The sequence below is a fragment of the Chiroxiphia lanceolata genome, chromosome 14 (assembly GCF_009829145.1).
Source record: "Chiroxiphia lanceolata isolate bChiLan1 chromosome 14, bChiLan1.pri, whole genome shotgun sequence".
Lineage (NCBI taxonomy): Eukaryota > Metazoa > Chordata > Aves > Passeriformes > Pipridae > Chiroxiphia > Chiroxiphia lanceolata.
The window spans coordinates 17840362-17856131 of NC_045650.1; the positions used below are offsets into that span (position 1 = coordinate 17840362).

The 15770-nt window shown below is 58.1% G+C and overlaps 1 protein-coding gene across 8 annotated transcripts in view; it reads left to right on the plus strand.

Annotated features, from left to right (window-relative positions):
• Window positions 1-15770, plus strand: part of DLG3 (discs large MAGUK scaffold protein 3) — a 52314-nt gene that overhangs the window by 27097 nt on the left and 9447 nt on the right. For 3 of the 8 annotated variants that reach the window (XM_032701830.1, XM_032701829.1, XM_032701831.1), the window contains 6 exons: window positions 3216-3372; window positions 3726-3828; window positions 9189-9303; window positions 12903-13079; window positions 13449-13524; window positions 14113-14212. In XM_032701830.1, coding sequence (XP_032557721.1) covers window positions 3216-3372; window positions 3726-3828; window positions 9189-9303; window positions 12903-13079; window positions 13449-13524; window positions 14113-14212 — 728 coding nt within the window. Of the gene's footprint in view, window positions 1-3215; window positions 3373-3725; window positions 3829-4127; window positions 4150-8566; window positions 8699-9188; window positions 9304-12902; window positions 13080-13448; window positions 13525-14112; window positions 14213-15770 lie in introns of those variants that run through there. The other 5 variants (XM_032701832.1, XM_032701833.1, XM_032701834.1 and 2 more) reach the window with 3 other exon arrangements.

Sequence of the window (15770 nt, forward strand, 5' to 3'; positions counted from 1 at the left end):
TCTCTTTCCCTCTGTGGTAGCTTGACCTCATCCCCACTGCCAGTGCAGAGCCTCAGCCAGAAGCCTGTAGGTGCATGGTGCAAAGCTTTAGGCCACCATAATGTGCTCTGTGCTCACCCGCCTGCTGTGTCAATCCCTGGCTCACTGCATCCGCTCCCTCTCCGTTTCCCCTCCTGCTCTTTCACAAACTTTACCCATCTGCATTTCTGTTTGGTTCTTCTGCTTGTTTTACAATACCTGGAATACAAGGTGTCCCCTGCCCTTACAGTGCCAGCAGTGTCACAGGCTCCCAGGATGTCCCTAAGTGGAGCTGTGCTGGGGATGAAGGGCTGGGGGGAGCATAGCCTTGCAAACAAGTGGGGCTCCTCCTCCCACACTCCTTGAGACTGACATCCCAAGCCACCTGCACCCAGGTACCATTTCAACAGCTGCCAGCCCCAGGCTTGCCAGCCCTGCCACAGCCCCTTTGCCCCACTAGAATCATTTATGCAGGTTTGTTTCCAGAAACCAGGAAATAAAGAGGAGCACAAAGAAGACATTGCTCTGAGCCTAAATGTGGTATAAAATTTCTTCAAAGCCTCAAGCTGAGAATGAGAGAGCTAGATCTGGCAGGTCCTGCTCTGCTTGCCCAGGCTTACAGCTTTTGCTCTGCTTGCCACAGCCTCGGGGCCAGTGTTGAGCCTGCTCTGGATTTGGTATCCCCAGGGCCACGACTGTAGGCTTAGGCTGTATTCTAAGGACCAACACTCAAGTTAGGCTTAGGGTTGGCTCTGCATCTGGAACAAGGTCTCAGGCTGGTTTTGGGGTTGTGTTCACAGTGGAAGATAGCTTCGTCTGGGATTCTCCCATTCTGTACGTCAGTGGTGGATGCTGGAGTGGGAGACCATGACTTTCTGTTTGCTGTCAGGTCTGCTGTCCTCCTGGAGGGTGGCTGCACTCATCTTTGTCACAGGAATTTCTCTTTTCTTGGTGCTCAGCCACGGCTGGGTGCCTTTGCACATCATGACCTGTGCAGCACTGGCTTCCACACCCCATCCACACACCATCTCTCCCACATGGTCTTGGCACCAATGATACCAGTTCTACAGCCTGTTTCTGGTGCTGCATCCTCACCAGGTGTAACAACTCCTGTGCTGTCAGGGCACTAGGGGATGATGCCACAGGCAGGAGCAGTGCTTTCTGCCATTACATTGCACTACAGAAGCACTGAGTCCCAGCACTCAGAAAACACACCAGGGACACTGATCCCATCAGGATGTCCCTTCTTACATGTGCCAGCATTCTTATTTGTAGGTTAGAGAGTGGAGAGAACAGCCCAGCTTGGGCTGGACACAGCCAGTGGCAATGGCACAGTGATGTCTATGCAGTGGCTCAGCAGTGGCTTGGCAGTGACAATGGCACAGTGATGGTTTGGCAGTGGCACAGTGGTGGCTCCCTGTGGCTTGGCAGTGGCAATGGCACAGTGATGGCTCGGCAGTGGCCCCGGTGCAGCACGTGCCGGTGGCCACTAGAGGATGGTGCTGCCTTGTGGAGAGCCACACTGCAGATGGGCTGGCACCACTGGGCCACCGTGCCCAGCCACAGCCCCCTGCTCCCCAGTAGATTCACAACCTGTGGTGGGCTCAGCACCTTCCTCATCCACCCCTGGACAGTGCTGAAAGCCTCTTGTGCATCACCGACCCCGCAGGACACCTTCATCACTGAGGGTTTGTTGGCTGTGAGGTACCTGTCTGAGGCTTCATTTCCTCTGTTCATTCCTGTAATATCTCTCTACCTTCCATCAAAGTGTCTAGTCCTCATGGGTGTTGGACATGCTTCCCCTCAGACTGAATTTGGGTGGTGGTTCCTGCACATTGCTTGGGCAGCAGCAAAACCCAATGGGCAGAGCAGGTTCATCTCCTGGTTGGAAGCAGGGTTTGCAGACCCAGAAATCTGACCTAGTTCTTCCCCTGGAAGAACTCTATCCCTAGGGACAGCTTTGCTGCAGAGGGACAGATAGCTGCAGCCCTCCCTGACCCCTTGCAACTGACCCTGAGCCAAGCATTGTTAGCTTTTTGAGGATGTGGTGTTGAGCATCTTTTGACCCCAATGGCATCTCCATGGTGTTTCCCTGGTCTCCTCCTGGTCCTGGTGCATCCCAGGCCCTTACTATGGTCCAGCTGAGTCCTGAGCCCTGCTTGGCTCAGACCTCAAATGCATCCAAAGGCCATAAAGATAAAGCGAGTATTTTCTGAAAGTCGCAAGGCAGATTCAGCCTCTGTCCCATCCAAAATGCACGGCTGGAGTTAGGACTCTGCCGTGCCTCTGCATTTGAAGGCAAGGGGCTGCAGTGATGCTGTACACGTGGAGCTGCAGGCATGGGGAGCCTGGTCCTCCCCCGAGTGACTGCGCTGCCAACGCCTGCAGGGGCAGGAAGGAGTTAAACCTGCAGGGACTAGTAGAGCAAAGGCTTTGTCCTTTCAACACTTCCAGAAAAAACCCTGTGTATGGGTGGGGAAGCCACTGGCCCAGCAGCTGTTGGGAGGCAGAGACAGGCATTGTGGGGCAGTCACTCCACAGAGCATTCTGAACGTTCCTGCCCCTCATGCTTCCCGGCAGTGCTGCCAGCAGAGCCTGCCACACCTCAGGGTTCATTATCAATGCCTCATCATCCGTGTCCTACAGGGGACAGCCAGCTCTGTCCCCCTCCAGGCAGCAGCGAGGCCACAGGAGCAAGTGTGACCAGAGACAGGGGACTGGGATGCTGTGCCTGGTGGGAGGCACAGGGACAGAGAGGAGCAGCTTGGGGAGTTGGGAGAGTTGGGCTATGCTCACTCTAGGGTCTGGGCAGGGCAGGAGCTCACCAATACCTCACAAGGCATCCTGCATTTCTGTCTATCCATTTCCTGCTCCTCTTGCTCCTTATGAGATGATTGCCTGGAGCTAAGTGATAATTCAGCCCATCAGGACTCCCCCACAGGGAAGGATGGTGGGAGACTTTTCCTGGGGTGCTGGCACATGTTCCTGGAGGTAAATCCTGACACCTGCATCCATTAAAGCACCAAAACCTTCCTCCATCTGCCCAAGTGATGGCAGTGATGCTTCAGCCTGGCCCGAGGGGCTGAAGAAGACTCCAGCCCCACCCATGTGCTGGGAAGCCCGGACATAGACAAGCCTGTCACCAGCTTTGCTGCTCCTCACCCTGATGTCTCCCTGTCCCTTATCTGTCCTTTCAGGGAGCCCCGGAAAATCATCCTGCACAAAGGCTCCACTGGCCTGGGCTTCAACATTGTTGGAGGGGAAGACGGTGAGGGGATCTTTGTGTCCTTCATCCTGGCTGGAGGCCCTGCTGACCTCAGCGGGGAGCTGCGGAGGGGAGACCGCATCCTCTCGGTGAGTAGGTGGGGCACCCACTGCCCCTCCATGGCCTCCCCCAGCCCCGGGAGGACACCTGTCCCCTGCCGCCCCAGCCAGACACAGCTCGGTGGGATGCACCCCCAGTGCGGGTGTGGACATGGCTGCGGTGGGAGGCAGCCCCGATGGGCGGGAGGGCCGGGGGCAGGTACCGGGGATGTCGGTACTAGAGATGCCGGTACTGGAAGTGCCAGTAGTGGGGCACGGTGGCAGGGTGATGAGGCACTGAGAGTGTGGGTACCATGGCTATCGGTACAGGAGCGGGGCAGCGAGACACAGGGCACACCCCGTCGGTCCGGTCCCGTCCAGCGGAGCCGCTCTGTTCCCCGCAGGTGAACGGCGTGAACCTCCGCAACGCCACCCACGAGCAGGCGGCGGCGGCGCTGAAGCGGGCGGGGCAGACGGTGACCATCATCGCGCAGTACCGGCCCGAAGGTACCGCCACGGGGAAACCGAGAACCGGGAACCGGGAACCGAGACGGGAGCGGGGCGGGGCGGGCGGAGTGTCCCGGTGAAGGGGCGGGGCATGCAGATCAGGGGGCGTGGCGGTCGCCGGCGCGCGGGCCGGGGGGCCGGGGCGGGGGGCGAGGGGCGAGGCGCCGATTGTCGCGGGGCGGGGCCCGAGGGCGGGGCGGGCGCCCATTGGCCGGCGCGGCGGGAGGGGGCGTGGCCACGGCGTCCCGCCGGCCGTGCCTGCGCGGCTTTGTGTGAGGGCCGGGCGGGAGCGGGGCCGCGGCCGCCGCCCCCCGCCGGCAGGTGAGCGACCCCGCGGCACCCGGGCCGGGCCGCCCCCCGGCACCGCCGCCGCCACCGGGCTCGGCGGGACGGGCTTCTCTGCGGGGGAGGAGGGAGAGCTCTGCGTGCCCGAGGGCGTCGCCGCGAGGCCCGGCGCAGTGGGGTCCCGCGGGCCTGGCTGGGGCACACCGCGGTCGGGGGGGTGCCCCGGGGGTCCCCCGTGCTGGGGGCGACCCGCCGTGCGGGCGGGGCTGGGTCGGGGTTCGCCCCCACCTCCGAGCATCGCACCTGCGAGCCTGCGGTGAGCGCCGGGCTCTGGTTCCAGCGGCGGCGGCGCGGGGCGGGTGGTCCCGCGGGGGGCAGCGGGAAGGGAGGAGCTGGCAGCTGCCTGCCCGAACCCTCCCTGGACGGCAACGCTGGAGGGTGGCCCACGGGCTGGGAGGGGGAGCGCTGGGAGGATCCTCCCCCAGCCAGCGAGGGGCCAGGGGATGCTCCTGGGGCTGTGCCGTGTCCCGACCGGCACCGTGCACGTGCCGGGATGCAGCCATTCCCGTCCCTTGGAAACGGTGTCTCTCCTGAGCCTCACCGGCTTCCTCCGCCAGCGGTTCTGGTCCTCTCCAAGGAGGCCAGTGTGCCACCCCTTTGTCTTGTGCCTCCTCAGAGGCATCGCTGGGCAATGTCCTGCTGATCCCTGTCCCTGCTGTTCCTCCTCTGTCCTGTGGCCGAGGCCACTGGGGCGTGGAGTCATTAGTGCTGCTCAGGGCTGTGCTGTGGGTGTGGGGTTTGTTTGTTTTGGCTCTTTTTTTTCTTTCCTTCTTTCTTTCTTTCTTTCCAGGAAGCACTTAATGTTCTTGTATTTCTGGCTCCCTTTGCCACTTGAGATTTGGCAAAGACACCAACCAAGAGTGGTTTTTAAATGTCAAACAGGACAAAATGTTTTCAAACCCCTTTAGACCGAGGAGGAAATGTCAGTGCTGTGTAGATGGTGGCTTTCTGGGTCCAGGATGGCTCCTGGCATGTGTGGGCAGCAGCACCCAGCACACAGGCTGCAGCCATCCCAGAAGGCAGCGTTGGTGCTGTAGAATACAGGCTGTTGTATTTTGGAAGTTGCTCTCGGTGCTCCAGAGGCTTGAAGGCTTGGGAGCCATGGAGAAAGGTCTCCTGGGTGTGCGTGAGGCTGAGCCTCCTCAAGGGGACGTGTGGTCCCAAATGTTTGCCTTTTCCGTGTTCGTCACAGCTGTGGGAAGAGCAGGAGGGCTGGATTGTGGGATGTCCAAAGGAGAAGATGCTGGTGGAAAGGAGATTTGAGAAGTTTCTCCCTGTTAGCAGGGGCAGAGGATGTCACCAGTCTCCTATACCTGAGCATGGGTAGAGCTTCCCTTGGGCTGCTGGATGAGAGCACGTGTGCTTTGTGTCTGACCTTGTGCAGGTCTCAGGGGGCAAGGGGCCCTCCCTGTGGTGTCCTGCCAGGCACTAGTAGGGAAAAGAAGCAAAGACCAAACCAAGGAAGGCTAGAAGGAGGAGCTGCTGTCCTGCCTTTCTCCTGTGCACCTGGTGCAGTGCCTTTGACCCCTGCTGCATGCCATCGAGGAGGAGGAGTGATGGTTCTTCTGAGTTTTTGTGAGGTCCCTTCCCTCTGAGCACTTCTGCTGACCTTTGCCTGCTGCTATTGCCAGCACTTGGGTTTGGCAATTCCTCTTCCTGCAACAAAGCCTTGATATTCCTCACCTGGAAATACTAAAACTCACGTGATGGCGTTTCTCTGAGCTGGCTGCTCAAAGGGAAGTGCCAGGGCTGTGCAATGACTTCTGAAAGCTTCCAGGCTTTTCCCAGAAGGGCTGTGCTCCCTTCTGCTCGCCTGGGCCTGCGGAGGGAGGTGTCTGTACTTTAACCCAGCACTAAAATGCCAGACTGAAGCTGTGGGTAATTTTTGCAGGTGGCTGGGCTGAAGCCTGTGGCTGAGCATCTCTGGGCTCTGCTGATTGCCCAGCAGAGCCTGCCCAGGCCTGGGTAAGAGGGTTTGGATACTAGAGAGAGCAGGGCACATGTGTATGCAGGGCTCTGTGCACGCTCAGGCGTTTCTTTCCAACGCAGCTCCCCTCTCTACCAGCACCTTCTCCTTTGTGCTGTCTCCTGGTGCCCAGAAATCAGCTGCAGCCCCACTGCTTTGTTGACTGTGCTGGGCACGTTTGCAGGTGTGTCACACACCTGTGCTGGTTCTGGGGGTCCTTGGGGCAGGCGGGTGATCCCTGATAAAGGTCTGCAGTCTGCACTCGGGGGTGCAGGGTTGTATTCTGCTCCCAGCACCAAGCTCACCCCATGGGACAGAATCAGTCCCAGCTCCAGGGGCACCCACACCCTGGGAAGAGTAGAGCAGTGGGAGGGTAGAGCAGTGTTTTTATCGAGCTGCTGAGTGAGGAGAGCAAACATCCCGGCGCAGCGTGGACATGGCACTCACTGCGGCAGGAGGTGCCGGGTCCCCTGTTACATACTTTTGAGTCTTGATAAGCGTGTCCTGAACCTGTTGAACACCCAATCCCATGGGGATCAGCCATGGCTTGCCTCCCTGCTGAGCCATGGGCAAGCTTCCTGGGAGGGTTTCAGCTGCACAGAAGATCTTCCAGCATGCAGAGGTGAAGTGGCTCAAAGCTGGGGAGCAAAGGCAGGAGCAGTGCTGGCTGGGGGTGATCTGCTGGCAGTTGTCTCAGAGACTGTTCTAGCATGCCATGAAGAGGGTGCTGGTGGTCGCTGGGAGCATCCTATGTCCTATCCTGGGGTAACCTTGCCTCCTGTGCTCTGGGAGGGAGGTGGTGGGTTTGCTTTGGGGCTGCTGCTCCTCCATTCTGTGCCCTCCCACAGTCGGGGTAAGTGTGGGTTGGTGTCTCCTTGGGAGACCCTTCCTAGGGCAGGACTGTATTCACTTACCAGAGGATAAAGCCAGAGCAGCCCCCGTGTCCTTCTTCAGTTTGCCACAACCAGCCTGGTTCGTGCTTCTTGTCATGCCAATGGGCTTTTCCCACCCAAGGAGCATGGCCATTCCAGCAAAATTTTGAAAGTTCCTTTCCATGTAATGCCCCAGCCAAGGTGGGGGTGTTTGAGAGCTCTGCCCTTAGGCTGCATGCAGGGGGTGCATATGCAGTAGCTGGCAGGGCAATTACATCCCAAGGGTGCCCTCCTGACACCCCCACTCTGATGCTGGTGCCTCCTTTTGCCCTGTGTTTTCTGCCCAATCCTGCATCTTCTACACCAGGCTTCCCATGGAAAAGAGTGCCACAGGAGGGATGTGAGACTGTGTAGTGGGAGCAGTGGTCCCTTAGATGTGGAATGTGCAGAAAATCGGTGTCCCCAGCAGGATCTGGGATGACTCAGCTGGGAGCAGGGGTTGTAGTGACGCTTTCTGGGGGAAATAGCCTTTCTGTACCAAAGAGGCTTTATGAAGCAGCTGTACCCGCTTCTGACGGATGCTCCTCTGGGATATAGGAGCTTTTGAGCATCCTGGGGCAGAAGGAGCTGTGCAGGGTGAGAAGTGTGGAGTGAGATGAAGCTCACTTCCCTCTGCTGGGAGCTCCATAAAACCCTGGTGCTGCTTTGGTGTCAGAATTCAATTTTCTTATCAAATAAGCCTTACCCATGCCTTGTTGCTTCTGTGTTTTCCTCTGCTGGCAGGAAGGCAGGTGGGGCAGTGGGTGCCCTTTGGTGTGGGACAGCTGAGGGTCTGGTGATCTCCACATTAAGCAGCTGTCCCTGCCTGGTGTTGCAGCGCCTTTGGATGTTGCATAGCAGGGGAAGGGGCTTCACAGGGAGTTTCTGTGTGCCACGTGGCAGGTTTTGTGTGTCTTGCCTTTCTTTTTTTTTTTTCCAGTCTTTAAGTAAAAAGGCATCTTTGGCAATTGGGTGCAGGATAGGGATGCCCAGGCGTGTCCAACTGGAGAGTCAGGAAATGCCAAACTGCAGCTGCATCATCCCATAACCCCAACCCTACATTTGTCTGCACCAAGAGTCCACGGGAGAGGGGCTGGTTCCCAAACACAGCCCATGGAGCATTTCTTAGCAGTGTTGCTGCTCCCCCCGTGTGATGCAGCTTGGCCGGTGCTCTGCTCTGCAGCGAGCACTTGCCTCCACAGCTGAGCTGCTGTGTTCCCCTCCACAAAATTAAAACCCAAACCACCTCTAAACTGCTGGGTTGTGGTCTTTGAGGCTTTCTAGGCAAGTTTTACAGCAGAGATAAGGCTTGTCCTCTCTCACCTATAACTGCAGGTTATGCCCAGGGGACAAAATCAAGGGTATGAGGGGACATCTGATGGGGTGAGCTGTGGCATTGCCAGCAACTTGCCTGGTGTTTTTCACCTGGCAAATTTTTCTGGTCTGGCCCTGGATAGGGAGGCTGGTGCCTCCACCCTCTGTGTGTCTGCCCGACCTTTACACCCGGCTGAAGGTCGGGCTGGCGTGGGGCGGGTGCTGGGGTGGTGGCTGCTGCTGCCCAGCCTCCTGGCAGGGCGGTGCCAGCAGCTTCTGGAGGGTCCCCCAGCTCTTCCTGCAAGTCTCTGCCGTGGAGATGTAGGAGCAAAAGGTGAATTCCTCCTCCCTGCTCCCCTTCCAAGGGCAGTGGCTGTGTTTTGCCTCCCCTGCCTGCTGGGGAGAGGGGCTCTGCTGCCAAAAGAGCAGTAGGTGGGGACCCCCCCAGTTTCTGCAGTCGTGCTTTGCTGCTCCAGCCGGTGGGTGATGGTCACCTGGAGGGGCTCTCGCTCTCTCTGCATGTTTTGAACTGCTCTGTAGGTCATCAGCTTGCTGAGCCCTGCCGAGCCATTCCCTCATGGAGCGTGGAGGTCTGGCAGCCCTTGCCCGAGCTGCCTGTCTGGGGTGGGTTGGGAGCAGCTGGTACCCTGCCTGTTCCAGAATCCCTGCTTGGATGCCTGCAGAGTGCTGTAACCTTTTTAGCTTTGCCCTCCCTCATGTGCAGGGACAGACAGGCTCATGGGCAAGATGCCTCATGGACAGGCCTCTCTTGGCACTCGGGGTGGGGGCAGCTCTGCCTGCACTGACCAGCCCTTTCCCCACAGAGTACAGCCGCTTCGAGTCCAAGATCCACGACCTGAGGGAGCAGATGATGAACAGCAGCATGAGCTCCGGCTCTGGCTCTCTCCGGACAAGTGAGAAGAGATCCCTCTATGTCAGGTAAGGCTCAGCACCCTCCGTTCCCTTGCTCCCCGCAGTGGGAGGCAGATGGGATGGTATATCCCCACAGGATGGGGTGCAGGGAGGGATGGCTCAGCACTCTGGGCTGTGCAGCACCTCTGAGGACAGTGTTTCAGAGGCCAGGGGAGTGAGTCCTGTAGAAGCACCACGAAATCTGGAAGGTGCAGCAGGGAGAGCAGTGCTTTTGCACTGGGTTGCCAAGGCTCTGCACTTGAGTGTCTCTTCCAAGGGCTGCTCCATTTTGGAAAGCACTGGTGTCTCTATGAAGCCCGGGGTGGCTGCTGGCCTTGCCAACCCGCTGAGGACCACTGGAGAGCAGGGAAATAATGGGCACCCAGCCTTGCTTCTGCCCCAGGCAGCTCGTGGCAGCTTTCAGGGCGCTCTGCTCGAACCACTCTCAGCTAACAGGCTTCTCCATGTCTCCTTCTGCCGTTCCTGTGGCAGGATCTGGCTGGATGGGAGATGAGCTTTTAGGAGGATTATTGCTCTGAACCCTCAGTGCGCTTTTGGTCTGGAGCCAGGCGTGGGGCAGGCAAGGGTTAAACAGCCATGCAGCAATAACTGCTGTGAGTCCTGTGCAGCCAGGACAGCCCCTGCTTGCTGCCTGCCTCCTGGCACCTCATGCCCGCCACAGTGCCAGTGGGGTGACAGCTAATGAGTAATTTTAACTTGGTAATTAAAATAATCCTGTAAATCCTCACCCTGCACAGCCTGTTGCAGGTGGGGCTGGCAGGAGCAGGGCACGCTTCTTCCCTGTGAGAAGGATGGCAAGGGCTGAGGCTGCACGAGCCTCAGCCTGCATCTCCCACTGCACAGCTGCTCCGTGGAGGGGTCTTCAGGCATAGTGGATGTGATGCAAACCTGGCCTGGCAGGAGGGGAGAGCTGCAGCTCTGGGTTCCTGCAATTCACACCTTCCCACAAGTCTGTGCAGGCAGGTTGCTTGATTTAGTATCTCCGGGCTTCCTGGGGGTGTGTGACAAGTGGGCACTATGTTGAATAAACATCATCTTGCTAGTCCTGCCCTTATTTCCCTGCTGTCCTGTGGACACCCTCATGTGTGGAGGGGGTTTAGGCCGGTCCAGCTTGAGTTGAGCTTGTTCCCTGCCTGGAAAGGTGCTGTATGTATCAGAGTATTCCTGTGAACCAGAGAGCTCTCTGTTGCTTCCATGCTGCTCATAGCATCTCTTATCTCTTAGTGCATCTCTCTGTGTGGCTTTGGAGGCCTCCACAGCGCTGTGTCCCCTCACACATGCCCAGTGGAGCGGGGCAGTGCCTTGCTGAGAGGGTATCCCAGGGGAGAGCTTTCCTCCAGTGTGGCCCTTCACAACATGCTCCAGCTCTGGTCGACACACACCCTGCAAATGTGCTTGCAAGAACTGCTGGGTGCCCAGGCTGCCCCAGCCCTTCTGGGCGGGGTAGTTTCAAGCGCAGTTTACCCGAAACCAGCTGAGCTGCTGTGCTGTGGACAGGACATCAATTACAGGACTTGCTACCCAACTGCTTGAGTCAGCCCCATGCAGCTGCACTGCATCCCAAGTGCTGTCAACAGGCTGGAGCTGGGCACCCGAGTGCCTGCTGGAGCCGATTCAGGGGTGCTGGAGCTGCAGCCGTGCAGCATGGGCAGGGACAAGGCAGGTTCACATTCTGCCTGTCACCTGCCTGCACTGCTGCAGGGCAAAGTCTGCCAGCACTGGGGCAGTGCCGGGTAGGGATGGAGGTCAGGCAGGCATTGTGCCTGGGTACCGGGAGGAAGCCATGGGAGTCCTTGGCACTGCTTCCCTCCCCTCCAGCCAAACCATCTGCTCTCCTGGCTGTTTGTGCTGTGAGCTGGCCTGGGGGCAGAGCAGAGTGACCGTGCTGCCGTCTGGCCGCTGCGCCCTGGGGAGCACCCAGACATGGTGGGTCCTGGGTGCCAGCACAGCCAGGGGCTGGTCTGCAGGAGCATCATGCCTTGGGGAGGCAAATGCCTCGTGTGCTGGCTTTGCAGGTGTCCAGCCCTTGCACAGGTCCTGCTGTGCCTGTCCTGGGATGTCGGTGGCTGCTGCGGGAGGAGCCACGGGCCCAGCGCTGCTCTGCAGGGCAGGGTGCACGAGTGGGCAGGGCTTCCCTGGGTTTGGGAACCGGCCTGACCAGTTCCCTGGGGCCTTGGCCAGCGGCACAGGCCTCACAGCAGCCTGCCAGCTGCATGCAGCCTTATCTTTTGGCCAGGAGCTGCCTGCAAGGCTTATTTACCTCCAGCCAAAGCACCCGTTGGTGCTTTGCTGCCGGCTCCAGTGTGCTGAGGGACGAAGTACGAGACCTGCCCCAGCCCTGAGCAAGCTGGGAAAGGTGAACTGACCCAGTGGCTGAATGTATCTGGATGCATAGGAGACACTGGGTCTTGTCCCAAAGAGCCCTCCCCAAGCCACAAGGCAGCCCCTCTTCTCATCCTCATTTGAGACCCAGTCCCAAGTGACCCAAAAGGTTTCATAGCCCAGCACTCCCATGGCAGAAGTGCCATCCCAGCTCTACTGCTCCATGGGGATGTGCCACATGGTCCCTTAGCCCTTCCATTTACTGTGTGCTTTTAGACCCCTTTCAGTCTCCCCAGTAATTTATGGTAATGAGCAGAGCAGAGGATGTCTCTCCTGCTTGAGGAAGGCTTGTTAGTGCCAGGATTAAACCAGCAGTAAGCCAGCTTTTGCAGTGCCTGGGCTCACGGTGGGCTGAGGGGGCGAGTAGGGCCAGTGTCCAGGAGCAAACACAGGTTGTGCTGCCAGCAGTGGCAATTTTTAGTGACTCTTCCCTCGGTTTGGTTTGTTGCATAGTTGATGTGTCAAAGCAGACGTGGTTTGAGATCTGACATAGTAAAATGAGTTGCACATGCAGCCACTGAGAGCAGCTTATGGGTATGGGCTGCAATGCTGTGTGCGAGTAGTGTGTGCAGGAAGAGTAGTGCTCTTCTAGTGAAAAAAAAATCCTTTCTATAGCTGGTTAGTTTAATATTGAAGATAATTTTAAACTAAATAAACTATTCTCAGGGGAAGTATTTAGGATACTGAAGAGAATCAGCTGTGGAAGCAGATATATATACCCTCAGATGCATTCCTAATTCACAGGCTCTGGACTAACATACCCCTGTGCATAAAACGTGTGCTCAAAGCCATCGTGGTCTGATAGTTTCTGCCTGTGCAACCACCAGCAGTGGGGTCTGATGTTCCCCATCCTGCTCCTTGACACCACAGCCACGGAGGGATGGTGGGGAGCAGCCCTCCTGCAGGCTGCTGCTGTGAGCCTCACCTGCTCTCTAACCACAGGCGCCTGCAGTGCATCTGTGGTTCGTGTGCCTCCTGCAGCTGAGGCCATGAGCGAGCTGTTTTGGCCCAGCACTGTTGTCCCCGCACTGCACACTTCAGGGAGGTGTGCTGAGCCTGCCAGCAGAGGGGTGTGCTGGTGGCTGGCAGCGCTGCTCACCTTGGTGGATGGAGTTTTGGTTTAAATCCTCTGAGGTGTGAAGGTGGCAGTGCCTCAGGAGGTTGGCAGTGCTGCTGCCTCGCTGTGCTCAGAGAAGGCATCGCTCCTCTCTGCTCCCCCACAGAGCCCTGTTTGACTATGACCGGACCCGGGACAGTTGCCTGCCCAGCCAGGGGCTCAGCTTCTCCTACGGGGACATCCTGCACGTCATCAACGCCTCCGATGACGAGTGGTGGCAAGCCAGGCTCGTCACACCCCACGGGGAGAGCGAGCAGATCGGGGTCATCCCCAGCAAGAAGAGGTGAGTGTCTGTCAGCAGGAGCTGTCACACGTGGTGCCTCCTGGAGCCCCCCAACCTCTGTGAGCCCTGCAGCCCTGAGGGCTCTGCTCAGGCTGGGGTCTGCAGTGCACTGCCCTCCGTGGCTGTGCAGCGTGCAGGGCACCTCAACTGCAAGCTGGGGCTTTGTGTGGGTCTCCCTAGGGAGGTGTTTTCCAAAGCTGAGTGAGATTCCAGGTGAGGAGGGGAGTGTTCAGCCCCCTCTGTGGTCATTGTGGGGATGGAGAGTTGGTGTTAGCCAGCCTGGGGTTCCAAGTGAGAGCAGAGTCACAGCAGCATGGAGGGCACATGCATGGGACTAACAGCTCTTTCTCCCCTTTAACTTCTGATCAGGGTGGAAAAGAAGGAGAGAGCACGATTGAAAACAGTGAAGTTCCACGCCAGGACTGGCATGATTGAGTCCAACAGGGTAAGTGCCAATCTGGGGCTCAGCGGGGCACCTGGAGCTGGTAACTAGCAAGGGCAGGATGAGTCTCAGCAACCAAAGCTCCCAGTGGGGCAGCTGGAACAATCCCAAAGCAAAGAGCAATGTCACTGGACCTGCCCCAGGCCCACATCTGCTTGGCACAAACCCCCAATGACTGTGTAGGAATTGAGCAGGAGGGTCCAGGATGGTGCAGAAGTATTGAGGAAGGACTCCTGGTTGGAGTGGTGGGGTAGCAGAGCCTGTGTCCGGGAGCTGCCTACAAACAGCTCATGAAGGTAGCTGCCCTCACGCCTCATGAGCAGTGCTTAACATGCCAACAAGGAAGGGAGAACGGCCTGGCTACCCCTGCAGAGCTGCTGATCGCCCCGTCAGCTTCCCAGCATCCCTTCCACATGTTTTTCTCCATGCTTAATTTTTTTCCTGCATTACAGTTCTCATGTAATCTCCATGATTTCATTTGAGGGTAACTGCCCTGACACAGCTCCTCATTGTCTCTTCATTTTAATTTTCCCCACATGCGTTAAACACCATTGTTTTTTCTGTCCTCCCTTCCATCTCCACGTTCTTCAGTCGATCAAAACGAAACGTAAAAAGAGTTTTCGCCTCTCTCGAAAGTTTCCATTTTACAAGAGCAAAGAGAACCTGGCCCAGGAGAGCAGCGGACAGGAACGTAAGTAGCCGCTGGCCAGAGAGGGCAACCCTCAGGTGCCCTGCCCTGAGGGGAGAGATTCAGCACATTTCCATAGCCAGAGGTCCCGGCATCTGCCTGGATTTCAGGACTGTGCTCCACAGTCGTGCCAGCAGCTAGAGAGAGACCGGAGCTTGAAACAACAGCAATGGCTGCAGGCTGGCACTCCCTTCCTTTCTCTCATATTCAGTGTCTTCATCTTTTCATCCGACTTTACACCCACCTGACTCCCTGCTCTGCCTCCCCCTGCTCTCCACCCTTTGCTGTGGGCTCTGCTCCCTCCCTCCGCCTGCCAAGGGCTGCTTCCCTCCGAGCGAGGGGCTGGCTACCTCCTGCCGAGCTTCTCCTGTTCCTGTCAGGGCTGAGGGCCTAGGAAGGTTCCAGCTCCATCTCCCCTAGAAGTGACTTGCAGCTCTGTATTCCCACTGGAGAGCCCTTCCCTGTGTGTGCGGGGGAGCCGTGACCCTGCTGGTGGAGGAACTGCCCACCTGTGACTGAGGCACATCTTTGGTAGCTGGTTGCAGACGTTGGGGGGGTCCCCAGCTCTTGTCTGGCAGCACCCTGGGACTCTTAGCAAAGGCAGGACATTCAGCTTGTTGCCCCAAGCCCTGATGTGGGCAGCACTGGAGGTGCTCACCAAACCCAGCCCCTCCTCCTAGATGGTAAACTGCATCCAATCCTTCAGCAAGCCCTCACACCTCTGGAGAAGGCAGAGCAGTGTCTCTGCCCCAGTACCAGCACAGCAAGCACATCCCCTCCCCTCTGGGGCTGCCTTGGGTGTCATACAGAGCCAGGAGTTGCTGCTGGGCTACTCTGGGTGCTGCCTGCATCCCTCTGGTGTCCATGCCAGGCTGGTGCCAGCTTCCAGTGATCTTAGCAGCCAGCACAAGCCTCTGGCCTGTGCTGAAGGTTATGTCTGTGTGTCTGGGTATCTCTAGTAGTGCCTCCACGTGGCTGGGCTCCAGTCAGCTCCATGCCGAAGCTGGGGGCTCACTGAGGCCCTGCTCTTGGCCAGCCCTGCACTGAGGTGACCTAAGCACAGGGATGAGGCAGGCCACATTCTTTCAGCTTGTGTCACAGACCCACAGCCAGCTCCCTCCCTGTGCTCTGCCACTGTCCATCCCAACTTGCAAGGGGGCCCCCTGCAAGCCTGTTCAAGCACTGGGGTGTGGGGCAGCTGACACCTGCAGGTGGGGAAAAGCATGTCCCCTTGCACATGTTCTGGGACTGGTTTGCTGTGCCTGGCCCCAGAGTGGCCAGGCTGTGCCAGGGGAGCACAGAGCCACTGTGCCCTGCCATTGTGCTCCGCAAGGAGAAACACTTTGGCCCCCCCTGTCCTGTGCCAGCAGCTCAGGGCTGCAACTGCTCAGTGCCAGCAGATGCTGCTGGGGCTGCCCTGCCCTTCCCAGATCCAGAGTGGCCCTTGGGGGCTCTGTGGCAGAGAGGGTGAGCTTGGTGGGGGGTCCAGCTGCACAAGGCAAGACATTGGCAGTGGGCTGATAGTGTCAGCTCTGAAAACACTTAACCTCACTTGCAGTTG